Genomic DNA, 19,738 nt, shown 5'->3' with positions numbered 1-19,738 from the left:
AAGTTATTCAAATACTCCTAATGATAGCCATGTTAATAAAAATCTCAACCGAAAAAATTCACTCTCAAAAATAAAACTCCCAAATTATAAATACAAACAATGCAAAGAAAACTATCCCAATGATGGCTGCAATGACAGAAAGTGTTAACCAAATGGTATCTTTTTCAAAACATCCCAAATCCTAATGCAAATCACCTCATGCCAAATATTTAAAAATATAATGATAAAATATTAAAAAATACATAAAAATGTACACCTTAAAGATAAAAAGAAAAATTTATCACATCCATAAAAGTTTGTCGAGAGTGGCTATTTTAAGATTAGTATAAGCTCACAAAAAGTCAGTATTGTGTCAAAAGTACCACTATGGTCACTCTCAGAAGACCTTATGTCTATGAGTACAGAACTTATATTTTCTAATTATGGTTTGGCCTAAAATGGTACATAAAAATGAGCAATTATGATTAGGGTTCTCTAGTTAGGGGTTTTGCCCCTAAATAACAGCTTTATATTACAATCACAATCAACACCCAAATGTCCCCTGATGGTTCAGCATTTTGAATAAGGAATTACAGAACACATCTGATGCAATAAAAAATCCTCTAAGATCAAAATAAAATTATTCATTTAGACAAAGACCTACATCGATAAGATCCACTTTGCAATGGAATTCATGAATACTGACCAGAATCATTCGATCGGTTCGGGTTGACTGCCCCCTTCAATAAATAGTCAGGGTACACAACCCATGATAATAGAATCATAGGATCTCGATTGAGTTCGTCTTCATTGTTACACCTTCCACTCTAAGCTAATGGTGATAAATTTCTTTAAGATTAAATTTTTGTTAAAAAACTCCAAAAATTAACGCCTTAATGGATTAAATAAATCAAGTTTTTTTCTTTAGCTATCAAATGACAAATAAGTATATATGCTTACACCTATAAGAAAACTTGGAACTATATTTTAAAATATTCACAAAAATTGATGGTGAAATATTTGACTATTGCTTTATCTAACCTAATTTGCCTTCTAAAATTTTGATTCCGCACAACAAACACTCCTAAAAGTTGGGATGAGAATTTTCAGATCACTCATCTATACTCATTTTTCTTCTTTTTTGTTCTTTCATCACATTCAAATCTACCCAAAATTATGAACGTCTATTATAAAATATTGAGTATTCAATAGATCATACCATTATTTAAAAAAGTGTTCGAGAGCATGCCTTCAGGTGCACCTCAAATGGAGGCCCATAAAAAAGCCTCAAGACATGAGCCTCACTGGCCAATGAAGATTATAGTTTTTTTACATCCGAGGCATACGCCTTGAGGTGTTAAGGTGTTTGAAATGTATATATATATATATATATATATGTATATATATATATATATATATACACACATATACATATATATACACACACACACAAAAAATCAAACGGGAAAGATGGGAGGCTCTGCTAGGGTTTTGGCTCACGGCGAACCCTAGCCTCTGCTACAGTTTTTTTCGTCGAAGAAGAAGGGGTGTTCGCTCCTCTATTCCCGTTCGCGGCTTGTCGTCCTCGTAGAATTTTTCGAGCTGCGCCAGTTTCGCGGCTTCGCCCCGACCATCTTCGGCTCATCTGTCTTCTACGGTTTTGCCCTGACCATCTGCTGCGACTTCCATAGCTTCGACTTCTGCAACTTTCTACTTTGCCCTCTGCTTGACTTAGCAGGGTTCGTTTTCTGTTTTTTCCCCTTCCATATTTCGCAATTCCGTCGACTGCAAAATCGTTCTTTCGACGTGACTTCTTGTGGTGATGACTTCGAACAGATCGTATGTCACTGCCCTTGCGGGAGTCCACACCTCAGATACGTCTAAACCGTGCTTTTTCCCTCCTTTGTTTGAGTTAGCGGAGGACATCAAGAAACCTGGTAGGAAGAATGGAAAGTCTGTCATCATTTTTACCGAAGGTGAATGTAATCAACATGCTTCTTCCTATCATTTGAATTTGGTCGAAAATTTTATTTATGGTCATCCAAAAATGGAGCTTATTCGTAGGGAATTTGAGCTTATGTATCTTGTTGGGGAGTGAAAAATTGGACTTGTAGATGCAAGACACACTCTTATTCAACTTAATAAAGAAGATAATTACACGCAATTATTTGCTAGAAGAATAATCTGGATTGATAACAGAGCAATGAAGATTTTGAAATGGTCAGTGGATTTCGACCCACAAACGGAACCACCAATCATTCCAGACTGTATTCGCCTCTCTGCCCTAAAATTTCACTGTTTTACTCAAAAAGTATTGTACTTTATTGCCTCATCTTATGGTAAGCCACTCAAAACGGACATTCCTACTTTTAATTTTTCTCGTCCATATGAAGCCAGAATACTCGTTAAAAGAGACATCACTTCTTTCGCTTCTGAAGAAATTTGGTTAGCACACAGCACCATAGTTATTGGCAAAAAGTTGTGATTGACCATTTCCCTTCGTATTGTTCGAACTTTCGTATGTTTGACCACTCTAGTTCTCAATGTCATCATCTACACCTCCACCTCTGACCAAAAAAGTATAGTGCTCTGCGAGAGACAGTGATTCCCCCTCCTCCTGATATGCTCCAAGTTATCGACAGTATTGATCATCAAAAGGATACTCCTGAAGATGTCACTATCCATATGTCAACCATTCAGCCACCACACAATGTTGTAGTTTCCTCATCTTTGAAACCTCTCTTCGTGGGGGTGAGGGAAACATTCCAGGCTTCACCTGCCCTAGAACTATCACTGATGTTACGGGTGGCAATATTGCTACTGCTTCTCTACCACCTTATCAGGTCGAGCAAGATGTAAATGTTACTCAGGCACATGGGTCATGAGGTTCATGATGTGCAACAGCCTACACTTGTCCGGCCACCTTTAGACCAATCCACCGATTAGATGAGTCAATCCTCGGATGAGGAATGACAGGTTTACACATCCAGAAGAAAGAAGAAGAACGGAGACCTGCTTGAGCTTAGGAATCTGATGGATGATATTTTGGTTACTTCGGATAATGGTACGCACCTCACCAATTTGCTAGTCGGCTCCCTTCCTAGAACTCGTGGCAGAGGCAAGACTAAACTGAGTCGTCCATAGCTTTTGCGCGCGTTGATGGTTTTTGGTTTTTTGAATCTTATATGTATCTTTTCTTTTTTGAGATTTTGTGTATGTTGTATCGTGTGGGTCGGTGCATTCTTTTAGGACCACTCATACAACCTATGTGTAACACACACACATATATACATACATACACATATACATATACATATTATATTATATTATTATTATATAATATATATAGTGAACTAAAGTTAAGAAGATCATTTAAGAATAATTATTTGATTGTGTTATTAATTGGTTAATTTATTTTAAATTATATTGAATTTCATCTTAATTGAAGTTGATAAAAAGATAAATCTAATATTTAAAGAAGATTTGAAAGATGTCAATGAAACAAAATCAGCTGTTTTGATAAATTTTTACGTATAATGATTCTTTTAAAAATAATGAAAATGAAGATGAGATTCTTGAGAAATTTGATTATCGTAGTACAATTAATTAATGAATGCATGCTTTGAGTCTCATTTCAACTTTAATTTTATATCAGCATTTAAGATTGTCATTTATTATGAAAAGATAATTAACTAAATCAATATATTGATGGTTTAAATCATATTTATAAATCAAATTTAATTGAATGATTTTTTTTTTTTTTGGAGGCTTTCGTATCTATCTGACTTGAGGCTTACGCCTCATCTCGTTAAGGCAAAATATCTCATTTCCCAATCAGTCTACTACAATCTCTTTCAAATAGTCATTTATAACTCTATCATTCCCAATTTAAACATACAACCTGAAATTCTCATTTAAATCATGTTCAACATTATTATTAATGATTTTTTTAGCTTCCTATCCCAAAAATTCAAAAGTAAAGCAACCATTTCAATTAAATCACTACTATTTATCCTTTGACAAAAAAATATTGATAATAAACGTGCTATGGTTGTTTGGCTATATTATCAGATAAGTATGTCAGTACTCCCATACACTTGCACAAGCGCACATCAACATCTGAAAGCAACCAAATAATTTATTCTCTACCATTGTTTAGAGAAAATTTGGCATACCCTCCAACTGTTTTTGTCGTCTTCAACATTTGAAAGAGACTTCTTTTTTTGTTGCTAGTACCCCAAACTTCAGAGCATAACGGCTCAATAATTTCCAAGTTGTGGACACTTCAATGTATTGAGTAGATGCTTCAGAAGTTATTCAACTTCCAGCAAACAAAAATCCCTACTGTTTCAGATGGAGGAATTTAAAACGCAAACAGATAGTACCTCGTAGCATCAATATTCATGTGGTCAAATGAGCCATTAAATGAAACCTGAAATGGCATAGTAGGCATTCAATTCAGAGCACTTATAATGTAACCGTGAAAAACGAAGCATTTCCAAACTTGCATTCACGAATTTTCAAATTAAGAAACAAAAAAGAAAAACCGAGATGACGATATATTTAACAGCAGCAGAAGTAAAATCAATTAAAAGTAAAGGTAAGAAATAAAAATTTCATAAACAGAAAAAACAGCGGTTTAAAAAAACTTCCTGGAGGATTGAACTAAAAGGCAAACTTTTCTTTCTGAGGCAAAAATTTTCTATTCATTCCATGATCGCGAATCGAATGGAAGATCAATTCAAGAGCATGAAGGAAATGATAAAGAGCCTCCTGGAGATCAATTCAAGATCAATTCAAGATCTTGTTGATGGTTCAAATTGCAAACCCTAAACAAGGGTTAATCAAAGAATCATTGTCTAGATCAAAAGGGAAGGAGATCAAACGAGAGGATGACAAAGAGGAAAGCATCTATCACCAAAAGCTTCCCCCTAAGACTTCGAGAGAAGGGGGATGAGCCAAATTTGTAGAAGGGGTTGGAAGGGGCAACGAGGAGCACGACGAGGGAAGGACAGATGCAAAATGGGGGTATGGCTATAACAGAAGGAGAAAGTTTCAGCCTAGACACATGGGAGGGAAACGGTGAGGGGTAGAGAAAGTTGGGTTGACAATGCAAGGGTAAGGAAACTAAAAAAGCAAATCTTCAAAATGGAAAATGCACATAAGTGAGTATATAGGGTGGAGCAATACTTTGTTGTAAATGGGTTAACTGAGGAAGAGAAGTTTATGGCTGCAGGATTATGTTTGAATGGGAAGACCTAGCATAATTTCAGTGGATAGAGGCAAGGTACCCGATACATTTGTGAGAAGAGTTTAAGGATTGTTTTTTAGAAGATTTTCGAGTCATCCGGGAAGAAAACCTACACAAGCAATTCTATGCTCTGACATAGAAGGGAATGGCCACAAAATACAGGGAGGAAATTGAACTCATATCAAGGCGGCAGAGAGGTATTTCTACAGCAGAACTGGAGGGGAAATTCTTGGAGGGCCTGAAGCCTAACATCCGAGCAGCCCCTTCGACTTTTGAGACCACGAGGATTGAGAAGGATAATGAGCTTGTCAAAATGATGGAAAACTAGAAAAAGATGAAAAAAACCAGTAAAGGCAGCACTGCGGGGGATTATACAAGAGTGTCTCGATGGCAATGACAACGAGGACCTAAACGGTATCATTTCAAAAAGAGACACCAAAGAAAAAGAATGTGGGGACCCATTCTAGGAGCAATTTTAAGTGTCTCATCGATGCAGCAGTGTGGGATAAAAGAGTGAAGGGATTATGTTTTTGATGTGACGAGAAATATGTTATAGGACACCGTTGCAAGTAGTGTGCGCTAAAGATCCTTGTAGTTCATGAGGAGACAAATAGTGAGGAGTTGGAGGAAGACACAGTGGAGGAAGAGGAACATTTGTACTTGGATGTTGTGGAGGTGTCCCTCAATTCAGTGTTGGGATAGTCCAAATCATACTATGAAGGTGAGGGGTGGATTGGAGTGTAGCCGGTTGTAGCGTTGGTGGATAGTGGAGCAACCACAATTTCATCTCAAATCGGGTTGTGGATCAGCTAGGGTTGGAACTGGCAGATACGGGGAGCTTTGGTGTCATGAAGGGGACAGGGAAATCAATAGATTGATTCTTACACTGCATGGCCTTTAGGTGGTAGAGGATTTCCCCGCTTTGGACTTACACTGATGTGATTCTAGGGATGAAGTAGCTGCAAACACTTGAGGAAGGTGGACTGGAAATCCCTGATGATGGAACTCCAGGTGGAGGGTAGGAAGATGATGCTAGGAAGAAATGCTAGCTTATGTAGAACCAAGGTCACGCTCAAAATCATTATCAAGTCAATATGGGCAGCGAGAGTAGACTATTTTGTGGAGTTGCAAAGCATTGAGGAGGTCTGAGATCTCGAGTCGGCAGAGTTTCCCGGACAGGTTCAGTAGCTTTTACAGTATTTTATTGACACCTTTCAGTAGCTGAGAGGTTACCACCCAAGAGAGAGCATGAGCACTCCATTACAATAAAAGAGGGCGTCCCCCTATAAGTGTCAGGACATGCTGGTATCCCCAGATTCAGAAGGATAAGATAGAGAAGTTGATATGACAGATGCTCAATGTTGGGATTATCAAACCCAGTGTGAGCCACTTTTCCAGTCCAGTCCTATTGGTGAAGAAGAAAGATGGTACCTAGCGCATTTTTGTGGATTAACTGACTTTGAACAAGGAGACGGACTTTGACAAATTTCCTATTCCTGAGATTGACCAGCTACTAGAAGAGCTTTATAAGGCGGGGCATAAAAGACTTACAATTGTTTATCGACGGAGCTTTATTGGGTAAGGATACGCAGAGATGTAGAGAACATAGTAGAACGGTGCGATATGCGTCAATAACACAAATATTTGACTATGGCACCAAGAGGGTTACTACAGCCCTTAACTTTATCAGAGATAATTTGAGAAGTAATGGCGATGGGTTTTATAAAGGGGTTGTCACGATCAGAGAGGTATGCGGTGATCCTGGTGATAGTGGATCGCCTTAGCAAGTGTGCACATTTCATTTCATTATGACATCCCTGCACTGCAGTCTCAATTGCTACGGTGTTCGTACGGGAAGTGATCTATTTGCACGGAGTGCTAGAAGCTATTATATCAAATAGCGACATGGTGATGGTGGATCGCCTTAGCAAGTGAGCACATTTCATTTCATTATGACATCCCTGCACTGCAGTCTCAGTTGCTACGGTGTTCGTACGGGAAGTGATCTATTTGCACGGAGGGCTAGAATATATTATATCAAATAGCGACAAGGTGTTCCTCAGACAATTATGAAAGGAGATGTTCAGGTTATAAAGAGCAGTCCTTAAATGAAATACATCATATCATCCCTAAATCGATGGCTAGACGGACGGGGTCAACAGGAGTGTTGAGACAAATCTGCATTGTTTTGTATCGGATACGCTGAAGCTGTGGGCCAGGTGGATTGTGTGTGCTAGTGGATTGTGTGGGCCAAAAATTAGTATAATACTTCATACCATAAGAGAGCATATACCACCCCTTTCAAGATCCACCTCACGTAATACATTATAGACATAACGCTACACTACTATCCAATGTCAATCAGTACTTGGAGAGTGACGAAATATTGGCAGAGCTTAAGGACGGACATAGAAGAGATACACAGTTCAAACTCGTGGGCATGGTTCACTTGAAGCTAGGGCTCTGTCGACGGAAGACATTGGCCAGGCGGAGGAGTGAGAAACTTTCTTCATGATACTTTAGACCCTATAAGATTACAATATGCATTGTGGCAGTGGCCTCATCAGCACGACATCCAGTCCTCCATGTTTCATAGTTGAAACGTGCTATCAAAGATCATATGTCATCGTCCTCATTACCCCAGACACTGACAGAGGTCCTGAAGGTGATTCTAGAACTGTTAAAGGTCAAATGAGTGCGCCAAGGAGTGATGAGAGCAAAAAGGTACTAATTAAGTGAAAAGGTCTGTCAGGATATGAAGCAACATGGGAGCCTTATGAGGTGAATCAAAAACAGTTTCCATCATTCCACCTTGAAAGCCACGTGCTTCTTTGGGAGGGGAGTATTGTTACGCGAGTACCAGAACTAGTCCAGGCAGAGCCGATCTAGACCAGCCGACCAGCCCACCCCAGCCTTCGCGGAGCAGGAGGGGGTGGAAAACCATAGTGCAACCACCAAAGATTCCAGCCCCCAGGTGGGGCCCACTAAGTCTATCATCACCTTCGCAAAAAGAAATTGGGGGAGTTTTTAGGGAAAGTTTGAAGACTTATTGGGAGAGTTATATTAGGGCTAATAAGCATGTGCTTGTGGGGCTACAGTTTTTCTTTTCTTCTTGTAGTGTCCTAGCGACGTTTAAGATTTCTGGAGAGACGATCTACCTATCGAATAGTACAACAACGTTGTATCTTCTTTGCTTCATTGGTCATATAAAAGTCAACACTTGTTTGAGTTTTTCTACCTCTCTATTGCAATTTCTTTGTAGTTTTTTTTCACTGTTTTGAGTTTCGGATTGTAACACAATCAAATGAAATATGTAAATAAATATCATGAAAAGATTTGTATTAAATGTTATTATTTGTAGCATTGACTAGTAAAGTGCACATTATGATTGAGCAATGACGCCTCTTTTAAAATTTTCTTTAACAAAATTTCTTAAGTATTTTTATGCTAATGATTATTCAAGAACATTTTTTTATAAGATATGCAGATAATGCAAAGAAAACACCTATGAATTATTTTAATATCTCATGATTATTGTATCATAATAATTTAGTTCATTTATAGTTGAATTCTATTTTTAAATTTTTTTTTCTAGCGGAACTCCTAAGCTCATCAGATATTCCTCTAATGCTATTATTTCAGATAGAGAGAAGGTTGATCCTAATTGTAGATCAAATTTTTAAGGAATTATTCTATGTTTCAATATATAGTTTTGGTTTAAGATGTCAAGTCCATTATTATTATTATTATTATTATTATTATTATTATTATTATTATTATTATTATTATTATTATTATTATTATTATTATATATATATTTAAAAAAACCTAAGGAAAATTTATTGAAGAGAAAAGGAAATAGATAGGTTGTATAAGTGGACCCAAATAGGCACCCAACTCATACGGTACAACACAAACAAAAAGAAAAGAATGGTACATATAAGATCAACTAGGTCGACCCACTTTAGTTTTGTCTCTGTCTCTAGTTCTCGGAAAGGAACCAACTAACAGAGTGGTGAGGTGTGTATCATTGCCCGAAGTACCAGAGTATCATTCATTAGATTCCTTAGCTAAAGTAAATCTTCATTCTTCTTCTTCCTCCTGGAAGTGTAGACCTGTCATTCCTCATCGGAAGATTGTTGCTCATTCGGATGAGGTGGTAGTGTTGCAGTAGAAAGATTGTCAACAATTGTGCCCACAAGTGTATGTGAGGTAAGAGTTGTCGCCCTCTACCCCTGATATTTCGTGAAGATGGTAAGTTGCAAGATTCTCTTGATTATCAGTCTGTGTATCCATTATTATTTTCAATAAGATTTGAAAGTGTAGGTTGCTTAGCAGGGTCATCTAGCTTCTCATTGATCGCAAAAACAGTATTTTCAGGGGGAGGGTCCATAGGGGCAATAGAATCAGACACTAAATTCTATCCTGTTGTAGTTTTCTCTCTAGGTGAAACAGATATATCCTTAGATCCATCCTTATTCACTTGAACTATCCTTATTCACTTGAACTTGAACTTTAGATTTCAAATTAGAATGAAGCTTATGGCATTTATCAAGGGTATGCCCAAACATCTTACAACGAGAACAATAAGAAGGTCTATGCTCCATGACAATTTGTTGCCAATATCCATTATGCGTTGTGCCCAACCAAACTTCCGTAATATCAGGCAAAGTAATATCTCTCCACAAATATTCTGGCCACAGAAGGTCTGGTAAGGTTGAAAGTGGGTAGATCTAGCTTCATAGGGTCCCCAAACATGGCACTAATAGAGTAAAAAACCTGATGATGAAAAAAGTGTAGTTTGAGACCAGGTAGACTAAATCATATCGGTACAGTAGGAGGTTCATGATTTGGGTCAAAACCAAAAGACCACTTGAGTAGCTTCTTTGGTTTGTCAGCAATGTTGAGATATTTTTTGGAGAAAATTCGAGTGTAGTCTTTAGGCACGGTTAACTGAATCAAAATATGTCTCACATCCATGAGTTCCACTTTCTACTTTCTGTTAATTTGAGGTCATCAAAACTTTTCCTGATAACTTTCATAGGTGGGCCCAAAGGCGAATATATTAATAAAAGGAAAGATACAGATATTTTGGATGAAAGGGCCCAAAATGGCACCCTAACCACCCAGCATACAACAAAGACGCAGAAATACATATATACCACAAAAAAGATTAAAAAGTAGACAGAAAAAAGTACGTCAATAGTCTGCCAACAATCGCAGGTTCAGTTAGCATGCGAAAGATCCAATTTAGCATTGCCTTTGCCACTGGTTCTAGGACAAGAGTCAGCTAACAAATTGTTAATTTTGTTGTCATTACAGAAACAACTAATGTTACATTCATCAAGTTTGGTAAGAGGCCTCAGTTATTCTTCTTATTCTTAGATGTATAGACCTGTCATTCTTCATCTGAGGATTGACTCGTCTAATCAGTGGAGTGGTCCAAAGGTGGCTGAACAGGTGTAGGCTGTTACGCAGCATGAGCCTCATGTGCCCGAGTAACAGTAACAACTTGTTCGTCCTGATGAGGCGAAAGCGCAATAGAATATTGTCACACGTTACATCAATGATAGGTTCTAGGGCAGGTGAAGTCTGAAAAGATTCTCCCGCCTCCACGAAAGGAGATTCCATAAACGGGGAACCTACATCATGATTGTGTTGAGGCTGAAAGATCGACATATTACCTGCGAGGATAATGGCATCTTTAGGAGTATCATTCTGATGATCAACAGTGTCAATAACTTAAAGCGGACAAGGAGGGGGAATCACTGCCTCTGGCTGATTACTTTGTTTGTTTGGTTTGAGATGAAGGTGTAGATGGTGACATTGAGAAATGGAGTGGTCGAACATACGACAATTCGAGCAATAAGAAGGGAAATGCTCAATCACAACATTTTGTCAATATCCATGGTGTTGTGTGTCTAACCAAATTTTATCAAAAGCAATTAAAGTGATGTCCCTTTCAACAAGTACCCTGGCTTCATATGGGCAGGAAAGATTAAAAGTAAGAATGTCCGTTTTAAGTGGCTTACCATAGGCTAAAGCAATAGAGTACAATATTTTTTTAGCAAAATAATGAAATTTCAGGCCAAGAAGACAAATCCATACGGGAATGAATGGTGGCTCCGCCTGTAGATCAAAATCCACCAACATTTTCAAAATTTTCATAGTTCTGTTATCAATCCAGATTAATCATCTAGCAAATAAGTGTGTGCAATCCTCTTCATTATTAAGTTGAATAAGGATGTGTTTTCCATCAAAAAATCCAATTTTCCAATCCCAATAGCAGCATAAGCTCAAAGTTCTTTCGAATAATCTACATTTTGGGATGGTCATAAAGAAATTTTCCCACGAAATTTAGACGACGGGAGGAAGCAAGCTGATTACATTCAGCTTCCGTAAAAAATATAGCTGGCTTCCCATTCTTTCTACTAAGTTTCTTGATGTCCTCCGTTAACTCAAAAGAAGAGAAAAAGCACGATGTCCATATACCTAAAGCGTGGAAAAACGCAAGAGCGGTAGCATACGATCTGTCCGAAGTCATCACCAAAAGAGGGAGGCACGGCGATATGACAGTGAAAAACTGAGAACGGAAGAGCAAAAACCAAAAGGGGGATCAACGGTACCCTCGTCCAAGTCAAGCAGAGGGCAGACAAACTCTCTGCTTCGAGCACGAGGAAAGGAGGAGCCCGCGCCTAAGAACATCCTTCAAAATGATGAAAGACTACGGGAGAACTAGACCTTCCAAATGGGGAAGAAAGCCAGAGGCTAGAACGAAAATGAAAAATTGTCACAACGACGAAGAAAGATTGCGGCGAGCGAAACCGACCTTCCAAATCGGTGACGATGACGAAGGACTGCGGGGCAGAAGCAGCGAGATAGACCAGAAGAAAGGATCGAGCGTAAGGATGCATTAAGACGCTGTAACAGACCAAGCATGGGAGAAGACGCCCTTTCATATATATATATATATATATATATATATATATAGAAAAAACCCAACGTCTAATATATTAAAGCGGAAAAAATACAGAAAAGTTATAGGAGATGGTCTAAAAGAAAACCGAACTCACACAATACAACACACACAACCCCAAATAAAGGAATATACATAAAAAAAAACCAAAAAGCCACCAAAGGGCACAAAATTATTAGTGACGTCCCGATAATCTTTAGCCCAATAGACTGATCAGATGAGGTATGGCAGATTTATACATCCAGAAAGAAGAAGAATGGAGACCTACTAAAATTCAAGAACTTAATAAAGGATACATTGGTTGTTTCAGACAACGACGGTAAACTTAACTATTTGTTAGCTGACTCACTTCATAGAATCACAGGCAAAGGTAAGGCTACATTGGGTCGTTCTCAAGCTCCCTGAATCTGTAAGTGCTGGCAGAATTTTGGCATAGAGTTTACAAGTCGACATTTTAATCTTGGTTTTTGGCTATACATGTATTTTTCTGGGACCTTGGTGTGTGTTGTACAGCAGGTAGTTATGGTTCCAGTTTGAGCCCTCTCATCCAACCTATTTGCACCTTTCCTTTAAGTATATTAGCCCTTTGTCTTATATATATATATATAGTTGTCATGTCATCATCAAGTATTTGTTTCTTTTTGAGGCAGGTAGACAATGATTCATCACAACTTAAATGTTTTCATGTTATGTTGGTTCAAGTTAGGTTGATTCGACTTCATGTTGAGATTTTTGACATGTTCAATCAATGCATCGAGTTTGAGTTGGCATTTTAATGTTTGGTCATTTCAGGTTGGACCCTAACCCGACTCATGAACCCAAATTAACACTCCTAATTAAAGATTATCAATTAATGGACACCCATATATATAGAGGTGTCATGTCATCATCAAGTATTTGTTTCATTTTGAGACAGGTAGACATTAATTCATCATAGCTTAAACTGTTTCATGTAATGTTGGTTCAAGTTAGGTTAATTCGACTATATGTTAAGATTTTTGAAATGTTTAATCAATTCATCGAGGTCAAGTTGGCATTTTAATGTTTGGTCATTTCAAGTTGGACCCAAACCCGACTCATGAACCCAAATTAACACTCTTAAATAAAAATTATCTATTTAAGGACACTCATCTATGCATTCATGATCCATCTTTAAGAGTTTTCATCATTCTTCAATTGCAGGTTGTAGTGATACGTAGCATTTTATAGGGATGGAAGCATAACCATACCAAAAATACATTTTATTGGCTTACTTTGAAAGGAAATGCAGTGTTTCAAAGCTTCATATAGTGCAAAACATATCCAATGATAGTAGTATAGAAATATCTTTATACAACTTCACTTATATCTTAATCTTATAAGCTTTGGAAGATAAAAGCATGAACTTTTTTGCTAACACTTACCTGGATTTCAAGGATTAGATTGAATCGTAATAAAGGTAAATTAATTTTTTTGTAAAATGGTTAAATTCATTCCGTGAGATAAAATTGTTTATATGGCTCACATGATCAAATTATATTTTAATGTAGTTGTAAAATCACATGCTTTGGTTACCTAAAACAATTATATCTTATACAACAACAACAACACGTCTTTATCCCACTAAGTGGGGTCAACTATATGAATCTTTTTTCTCCATTGTGTCCTATTGAGTGTCATATTTTCAGTTCTAATAAATTAAAATATTAAAGCATTACTTCATATAAGAATATAAAATTCATAAGTTCATTCTAAAAACTCAGATACTTTTCAACTACTTATCACACAAACTAATAGAGAAATTTAAATATTTCATATAATTTTAGATATTTGGTTATGATGTCTTATTAAAGAGCACATCGAGTTAGGATGATGCAGGGTTGTAGGGCTAGACCTGTCAGTTTAACATATAGGTTCTAGACCTAATGCAGTGAGAATTACCTCCCCTTGCTACTTCTGATTTCCTATACTATTCCTTTCTATAGAGGGAACTCCCTTCCTCTTCTATTCCTTCCCTTTTTTATTCCTTTCCTAATTCAAACTGCTAGTCTCTCTCTCTCTCTCTCTCTCTCTCTCTCTGAGAGTGTGAGTGAGTGTGTTGAATTGCTTAAGGTTTAGTTCTTTATTATTTATGATTTCAATTTTCTTTTCTTGATTATTTATGATTTCAAATTTCTTCCAACCAGCATCTCTCCCTTCCGAGGGTTGTATCCGACAACGAGAAAGTGCTTCGGCTATAACTCATTCGAGGTGATAATTTTCCCCGCTTGTTTTCCTCTTCCTGATGCCGCTAAGTCCACTTTTCGTCCTACAACCCAGCTGTTCTAGATTCCATCTGCCAATCTGCAGTCTACTGTTTCAGAGCCACTTGTCAAACTGCAGCCTGCAACTCCAGATTCCACCTGCTGATCTACAACCTTGTTGTTCTAGCTTCCAGCAGACTATCTGCAACCCACCTCCCTGATGTTCCTAATTCCACCGGTCGACCAGCAGCCCTATTGTTTCAGTCTCCCATCGTTGGCCTGCAGCCTGCCTCTCTGCTGCTCCTTCCATCTGCCGACTAGCAGCCCTGCTATCTAACTTCCAACCACCGATCACCCTACCACTTCATCTCACCCTGCGCAATTGTCAACCCCCAGCCTCGCCTCCGCTGTCCAAGTATATCCCTATTTGGCCCAAGCTAAATATTACTCGTTTTGTTGTATTTTCATTTATTATGGAGTCTCGATTGTCACCCCTACCATTTTGACTAATAATATTTGTTTCCTTTGCTGTGGTTTAAGTTAACTCCGGTATCAATTGGAATCAGCCCCAGACCCAGCCCCAGCCCCAGCCCTATCATACGGTTCCTAGCATCCGCATTACCCCCACCCCCCACCCCCCCTAATTTTTTTTTCTTTCTTTCTTTCCTCAACCACACCAAAACCCAAACCCTAAGCATGCCACCCCAGAGAAAAATGTCGGGCCCAAGGGACTCAAGGGGAGTTTACTCTCAACCGTGATCTGGAGAGTCGAATGAGAGATAGGGACGAAGATCTAAATCTATTCCATAGGAAAGACATCAGTGACGAGGAATGTCAACCACGCCGCTTTGAAATTCAATATCAGAGAAGACTGAGAGAAGGGCCCACGTATGGCAAACATAGGGACTTCGGCATCAAAATGAACCTACCAAAGTTTGACTGAGGTATGGATCCAAATGATTTTACTGACTGGCCACAATCTGTTGCGAAGATCTTCGAATATAAAGATGTGTCAGAGGATAAACGGGTAAAATTAGCAACAATCAAGTTGAAAAGGAATGCCTCTTTGTAGTGGGATAACTCACAAAGACGAAGACATAGAGAAGGCAATGATAAAATTCACATGAGGGAAAAGAAGAAGGCAAAGTAGAAGAAATAACTTCCACCTCATTACCGTCATGACATGTTTCTGAGACTCCACCACCTACAACAACAAGAACTTTGAGTGGAGGAATTCACAGCTCAGTTCGACCAGTTACAAAAGAAATGAGAGTTGATAGAACCAGAGGAGCAAAATATAACCCGGTACTTGGGGGGCCTGAAGCCCACTATTAGCACTGTGGCATAATTATAGCCCTATTGGATGCTATGATATGTTCAAACACTAGTTTTGAATGTGAACAGGCAATAGAAGCAAACCGAGCAGCAGTCTTCATTCAGGCAAAAGCCTTCAATCAAGCAGTCAACTACATCCATCGTGACCGACAAAGGTACCTCGAGAGGAGCTAGCAAGACATCAGAGGGAAATGACAAGTCAAATCAGAGAGAAAAAAACTAGAGAAAGGTAGCTCTTTCAGTATAGTACCAGTCAAGAGGGGTTTCATGTCTCACAGCTATGGACACATAGCCTCAAGTTAGGCCACCATCGAAGTGGTGGAGGACAAGGAGTCAGAAGATGGCCAATAGGTAGAACTATAGCTCCAATGGAATGAGGTAGAATTGCTAGTCATACGGAGAGTTTTGCAGTCCAAGCCGGAGCAAGATTAATCCTACTTGAGATGGTATCTTTCGCACCAAATGCACAGTAAAGAACAAGTTTGCAGCTTGATCATCGATAGTGAGAGCAGTGAAAATATGTTATCCACGTTGATGATGAAAAAATTGGGATTGACCCCACAAAATCATCCTGAATCATATTCCCTTGTGTGGTTGAAAAAGAAAAAGAGCTACGCGTGGATCAACAGTGCTTGGTTGAATTATCGATTAGGAATCGGCTAAAGGAGCAAGCATGTTGTGATATGGTTTTGATGGACGTTTCCCACATTCTGTGAGGCAGACCTTAGCAGTTTGACTGCAAGACTCAACACGACGGCTTCAGGAATACCTGCTCCTTTAAGAAAGATGGAAAATACATTGTGTTGTTACTTGTTAAGGATGTAAGAGGGAGAGACGACACAGAAAAAGCATTAGTTCCACAAGCCGCCTTCATGCACTTAGTTCGGGACGCTCCAGTGGCACTAACATTAGTCCTCCTAAAGGGAATGAGGAGAGAGAGATATTAGCACTACTGCTACTACAGGACCTTCAGAATGTGATAAGCAAAAGTCTTCCAAAAGGATTACCATCATTGAGAGACATTCAGCATGTCATACATCTTATACCAGTATCAGTGCTGCTAAATCGACCCGCCTATAGATTGAAACCTACGAAGTATGAAGAGTTAGAGTGATAGATACAGGATCTCATTGCAAGAAGGCTAGTTACAGAGTGTGCCAATCCATGTGTTGTTCCTCCCTGATGTGCCCAAGAAGGATGTTATTGGTTAATGTGCATGGACAGCAGGGCCATCAACAAAATTATCATCAAGAACCGGTTTCCATCTCTCCTGGATGATCTCCTGGACCATTTACACGGAGCCACTATCTTTTCCAAGATCAACTTGTATAGTGGGTATCACTAGGTATAGATGAGGGCAGGATACAAGTGTAAAACCATCTTCAAGACATGAGATGGCCTTTACGAGTAGATAGTTATGCTCACTGGCTTTTTAAACCCTCCTAGCACTTTCATGAGATTGATGAATCAGGTATTTTGGCCCACATCAGAAGATTTGTGATGGTCAATTTTGATGACATTCTGTTATACATACAATCCAAAGGGGAGCACTTACAAAACCTAAGATAAGTGTTCAAGGCATTGCGTATAGAGAAACTATATGCCCATTTGAAGAAGTGTCACTTCATGAAGGACAAGGTTACTTTTTAGGTTATATCATGTCTAGTACAGGCATTTAGATGGAAATCGAGGCCATTATAAGCAAGACCACATCACGTCGTTCATCGAGCTGAAGCAATTTTTGGGGCTAGCATCACTTCATCAAAAACTTCAGCAATATCACCACCACTCTGACAGACCTTTTGAAAGGAAAAGAGTTCACTTGAACAGCAGTAGTTCAGACCGACTTCGACACCCTAAAGGAGAAGGTGACTCAGGCGCCAGTTCTAGCATTATTAGATTTCAACCAACTCTTTGCGGTAAAGTGTGATGCATCAATGAAATATTGCATTTAGCATTACAAAAAAACAAAAAGTAGGTACCCCCTCCTATAGAGAAGCAAGATCACAAAAAAACTCTATCCCTTTCAACAACAGAATGCAAGGGATGACTATCAAGTAAATTAACAAAACCAAAGTTTTCATGTAGGCCAAGCTGAGTACAAAATAGGTCGCTAAATTTAAAAGTATTACAAAAAGGTAAAGTGCGATGCATCCGACATGGGAATAGGGTTAGCGTTGAGGCCGATCGATCACCCCATCGCCTTTTCCAAGGAAAATTTGAATGATGTCAGGAGGAACTATTGAGTTTTATACTATTGTAAAAGTTCTTGAGCACTGATGTCATTATTTACTGACAAGCGATTTCACGCTGTTTATGAATCATGAAGCCTTGGTATTCCCAAACTATTAAAGCAAACTGAATAGTCTACACGCCACTTGGGAGTAGTTTTTAGCATCATTCTAGCTTAAGCATAAGGGAAGAAATCAGAACTGCATAGCAGATGCACTCAGCCATCGTCACCTGATGATCACGTTGATGCAGACTCGAGTTATGGGTTTTGAGAGAGTAAAGGACTTGAATGAAGCAAGCGAAGACCTCAAGGAGATCTAAGAATGTTGTTAGAAGCCTACTGAACACTATTGCAGAGTTGATAGATACTTGTTCTACCAGAATAGGTTGCGCATCTGTTGACCTCATTTTTGAGGTCATTACCTTTTCTAAGGATCCTAGGATCTAGCTCTAAGAGTTCCTATTGACTATCTTAGAAAACTAGAAATTGGTACCCACCATTTTAGAAATTCCAAAACACTTCCTTTTTTTTCCTGTGAAGTCTAGCATTTATGGTTTCAAAATCATCGTCTTATGGACGAGCGATTAAGAGTCATTGTATGGAGACTCAAGGAGAAATACCCAATAGGACCTCAAGCCCTAGGAAAACATCCTCACGACTTTATCGTCATATACACACACCAAATGCATAGAATTCACAAAATTGCATGAGGTCGGATTTCAATTAAACTTAAAGGAAGGGTGAAAATGCGAACTTCTCCAGACGACCTCCAACGACAAAATGGACTGCGCCAACTCGTCTGGGACACCAATTTTGGTAGGAAAAGACACTCATATTATCATATTTTCGACACGAGAAAATTTGCACGCAAATCGATGAATTCGTCAAAATGACCTCCAACGGCGAAACGGACCACGCTAGTGCATCCGGAACGCCAAAAATACCTAGAAAGGACATCCATTTTTGATATGCTATGACGCACGAATAAAAGGGGCAGATCAAATTTTATTTTTCAAATATTTGTTATTTTTATAATTATATCACTAAATATAATTTAATTTTAACCCTAAACCCTATTTACACCTCTACCTGCACGTTTAGCCCATCCCGTGGCTCGATCAGTCGCTCGTCTGCTCGCCCCTCGTGCCCTCGTTCAAGCGTCTCCTATGTCGTTCGCAAACAAACCCGAGTCTTTCTCTCTCAAGTCTCCTCTGCCATTCACGCATGAGATGGCTCGCCTTCTTCTTTCCTCACACGCGGCATTCCGCTGCCATTCGCGCACTCGGCTCGCCTCCTCGACCTTTGCTGGACCGAGCGGCTTTCCAACGGAGAAATTCCACATGGCCGACTCTTCCTCTGCCCTAGGCTGCATTTCCTCTTGCCTTAAATCCTTCTCCTCCTCTCCCTTTACCTGATTTGCTCACCAGGGAGGCTGGTAGGTGGCTGCTCTTCTCCTCTCTTGCTTATAAAACTCCATTTGGGGGAAGGTCTAGGGTTGGCCAAAAATTTCTTGAGAAGGGGAGGTGCTTGTCGGCACTAAAAAGAGTTATGTTTGTGGGTGTCGCCCGTAAGAAACTGTCGGCAGTCGGAATCGAAATTTCATCGCCCGCTTCGAAAGGACGTTTTAATTTACGTATATATATATATATATAATTTTAGAAAAATATGAAATCAAACTGACCTCATATTTTTCACAGTTTAAATGAAAGAGCGCTCTACCTCAAATCCTGTATCTACCCCGA

The 19,738-nt window shown here is 38.9% G+C and overlaps 1 protein-coding gene across 9 annotated transcripts in view; it reads right to left on the bottom strand.

Moving 5' to 3' along the window:
* LOC110027914 (DNA mismatch repair protein MSH4) overlaps positions 1 to 19,738 on the bottom strand; it is a 182,101-nt gene that overhangs the window by 105,295 nt on the left and 57,068 nt on the right. For 8 of the 9 annotated variants that reach the window (XR_002294390.1, XR_002294392.1, XR_002294391.1 and 5 more), the window contains 2 exons: positions 4,365 to 4,411; positions 4,155 to 4,262 (listed from right to left, as the gene is read on the bottom strand). Coding sequence is in view for 6 of the 9 variants with exons in the window: in XM_020729553.1 (XP_020585212.1) it covers positions 4,155 to 4,262; positions 4,365 to 4,411 (155 nt within the window). In the remaining 3 variants the exon portion in view is untranslated. The remainder of the gene's footprint in view (positions 1 to 4,154; positions 4,263 to 4,364; positions 4,412 to 19,738) is intronic. The other variant, XM_020729558.1, reaches the window with a different exon arrangement.

The sequence above is a fragment of the Phalaenopsis equestris genome, unplaced genomic scaffold, assembly GCF_001263595.1.
Source record: "Phalaenopsis equestris unplaced genomic scaffold, ASM126359v1 Scaffold000468, whole genome shotgun sequence".
Taxonomy (NCBI): Eukaryota; Viridiplantae; Streptophyta; class Magnoliopsida; order Asparagales; family Orchidaceae; genus Phalaenopsis; species Phalaenopsis equestris.
The sequence above is the reverse complement of the archived record's forward strand: the minus strand, read 5'-3'. Positions and strand labels throughout refer to the sequence as shown.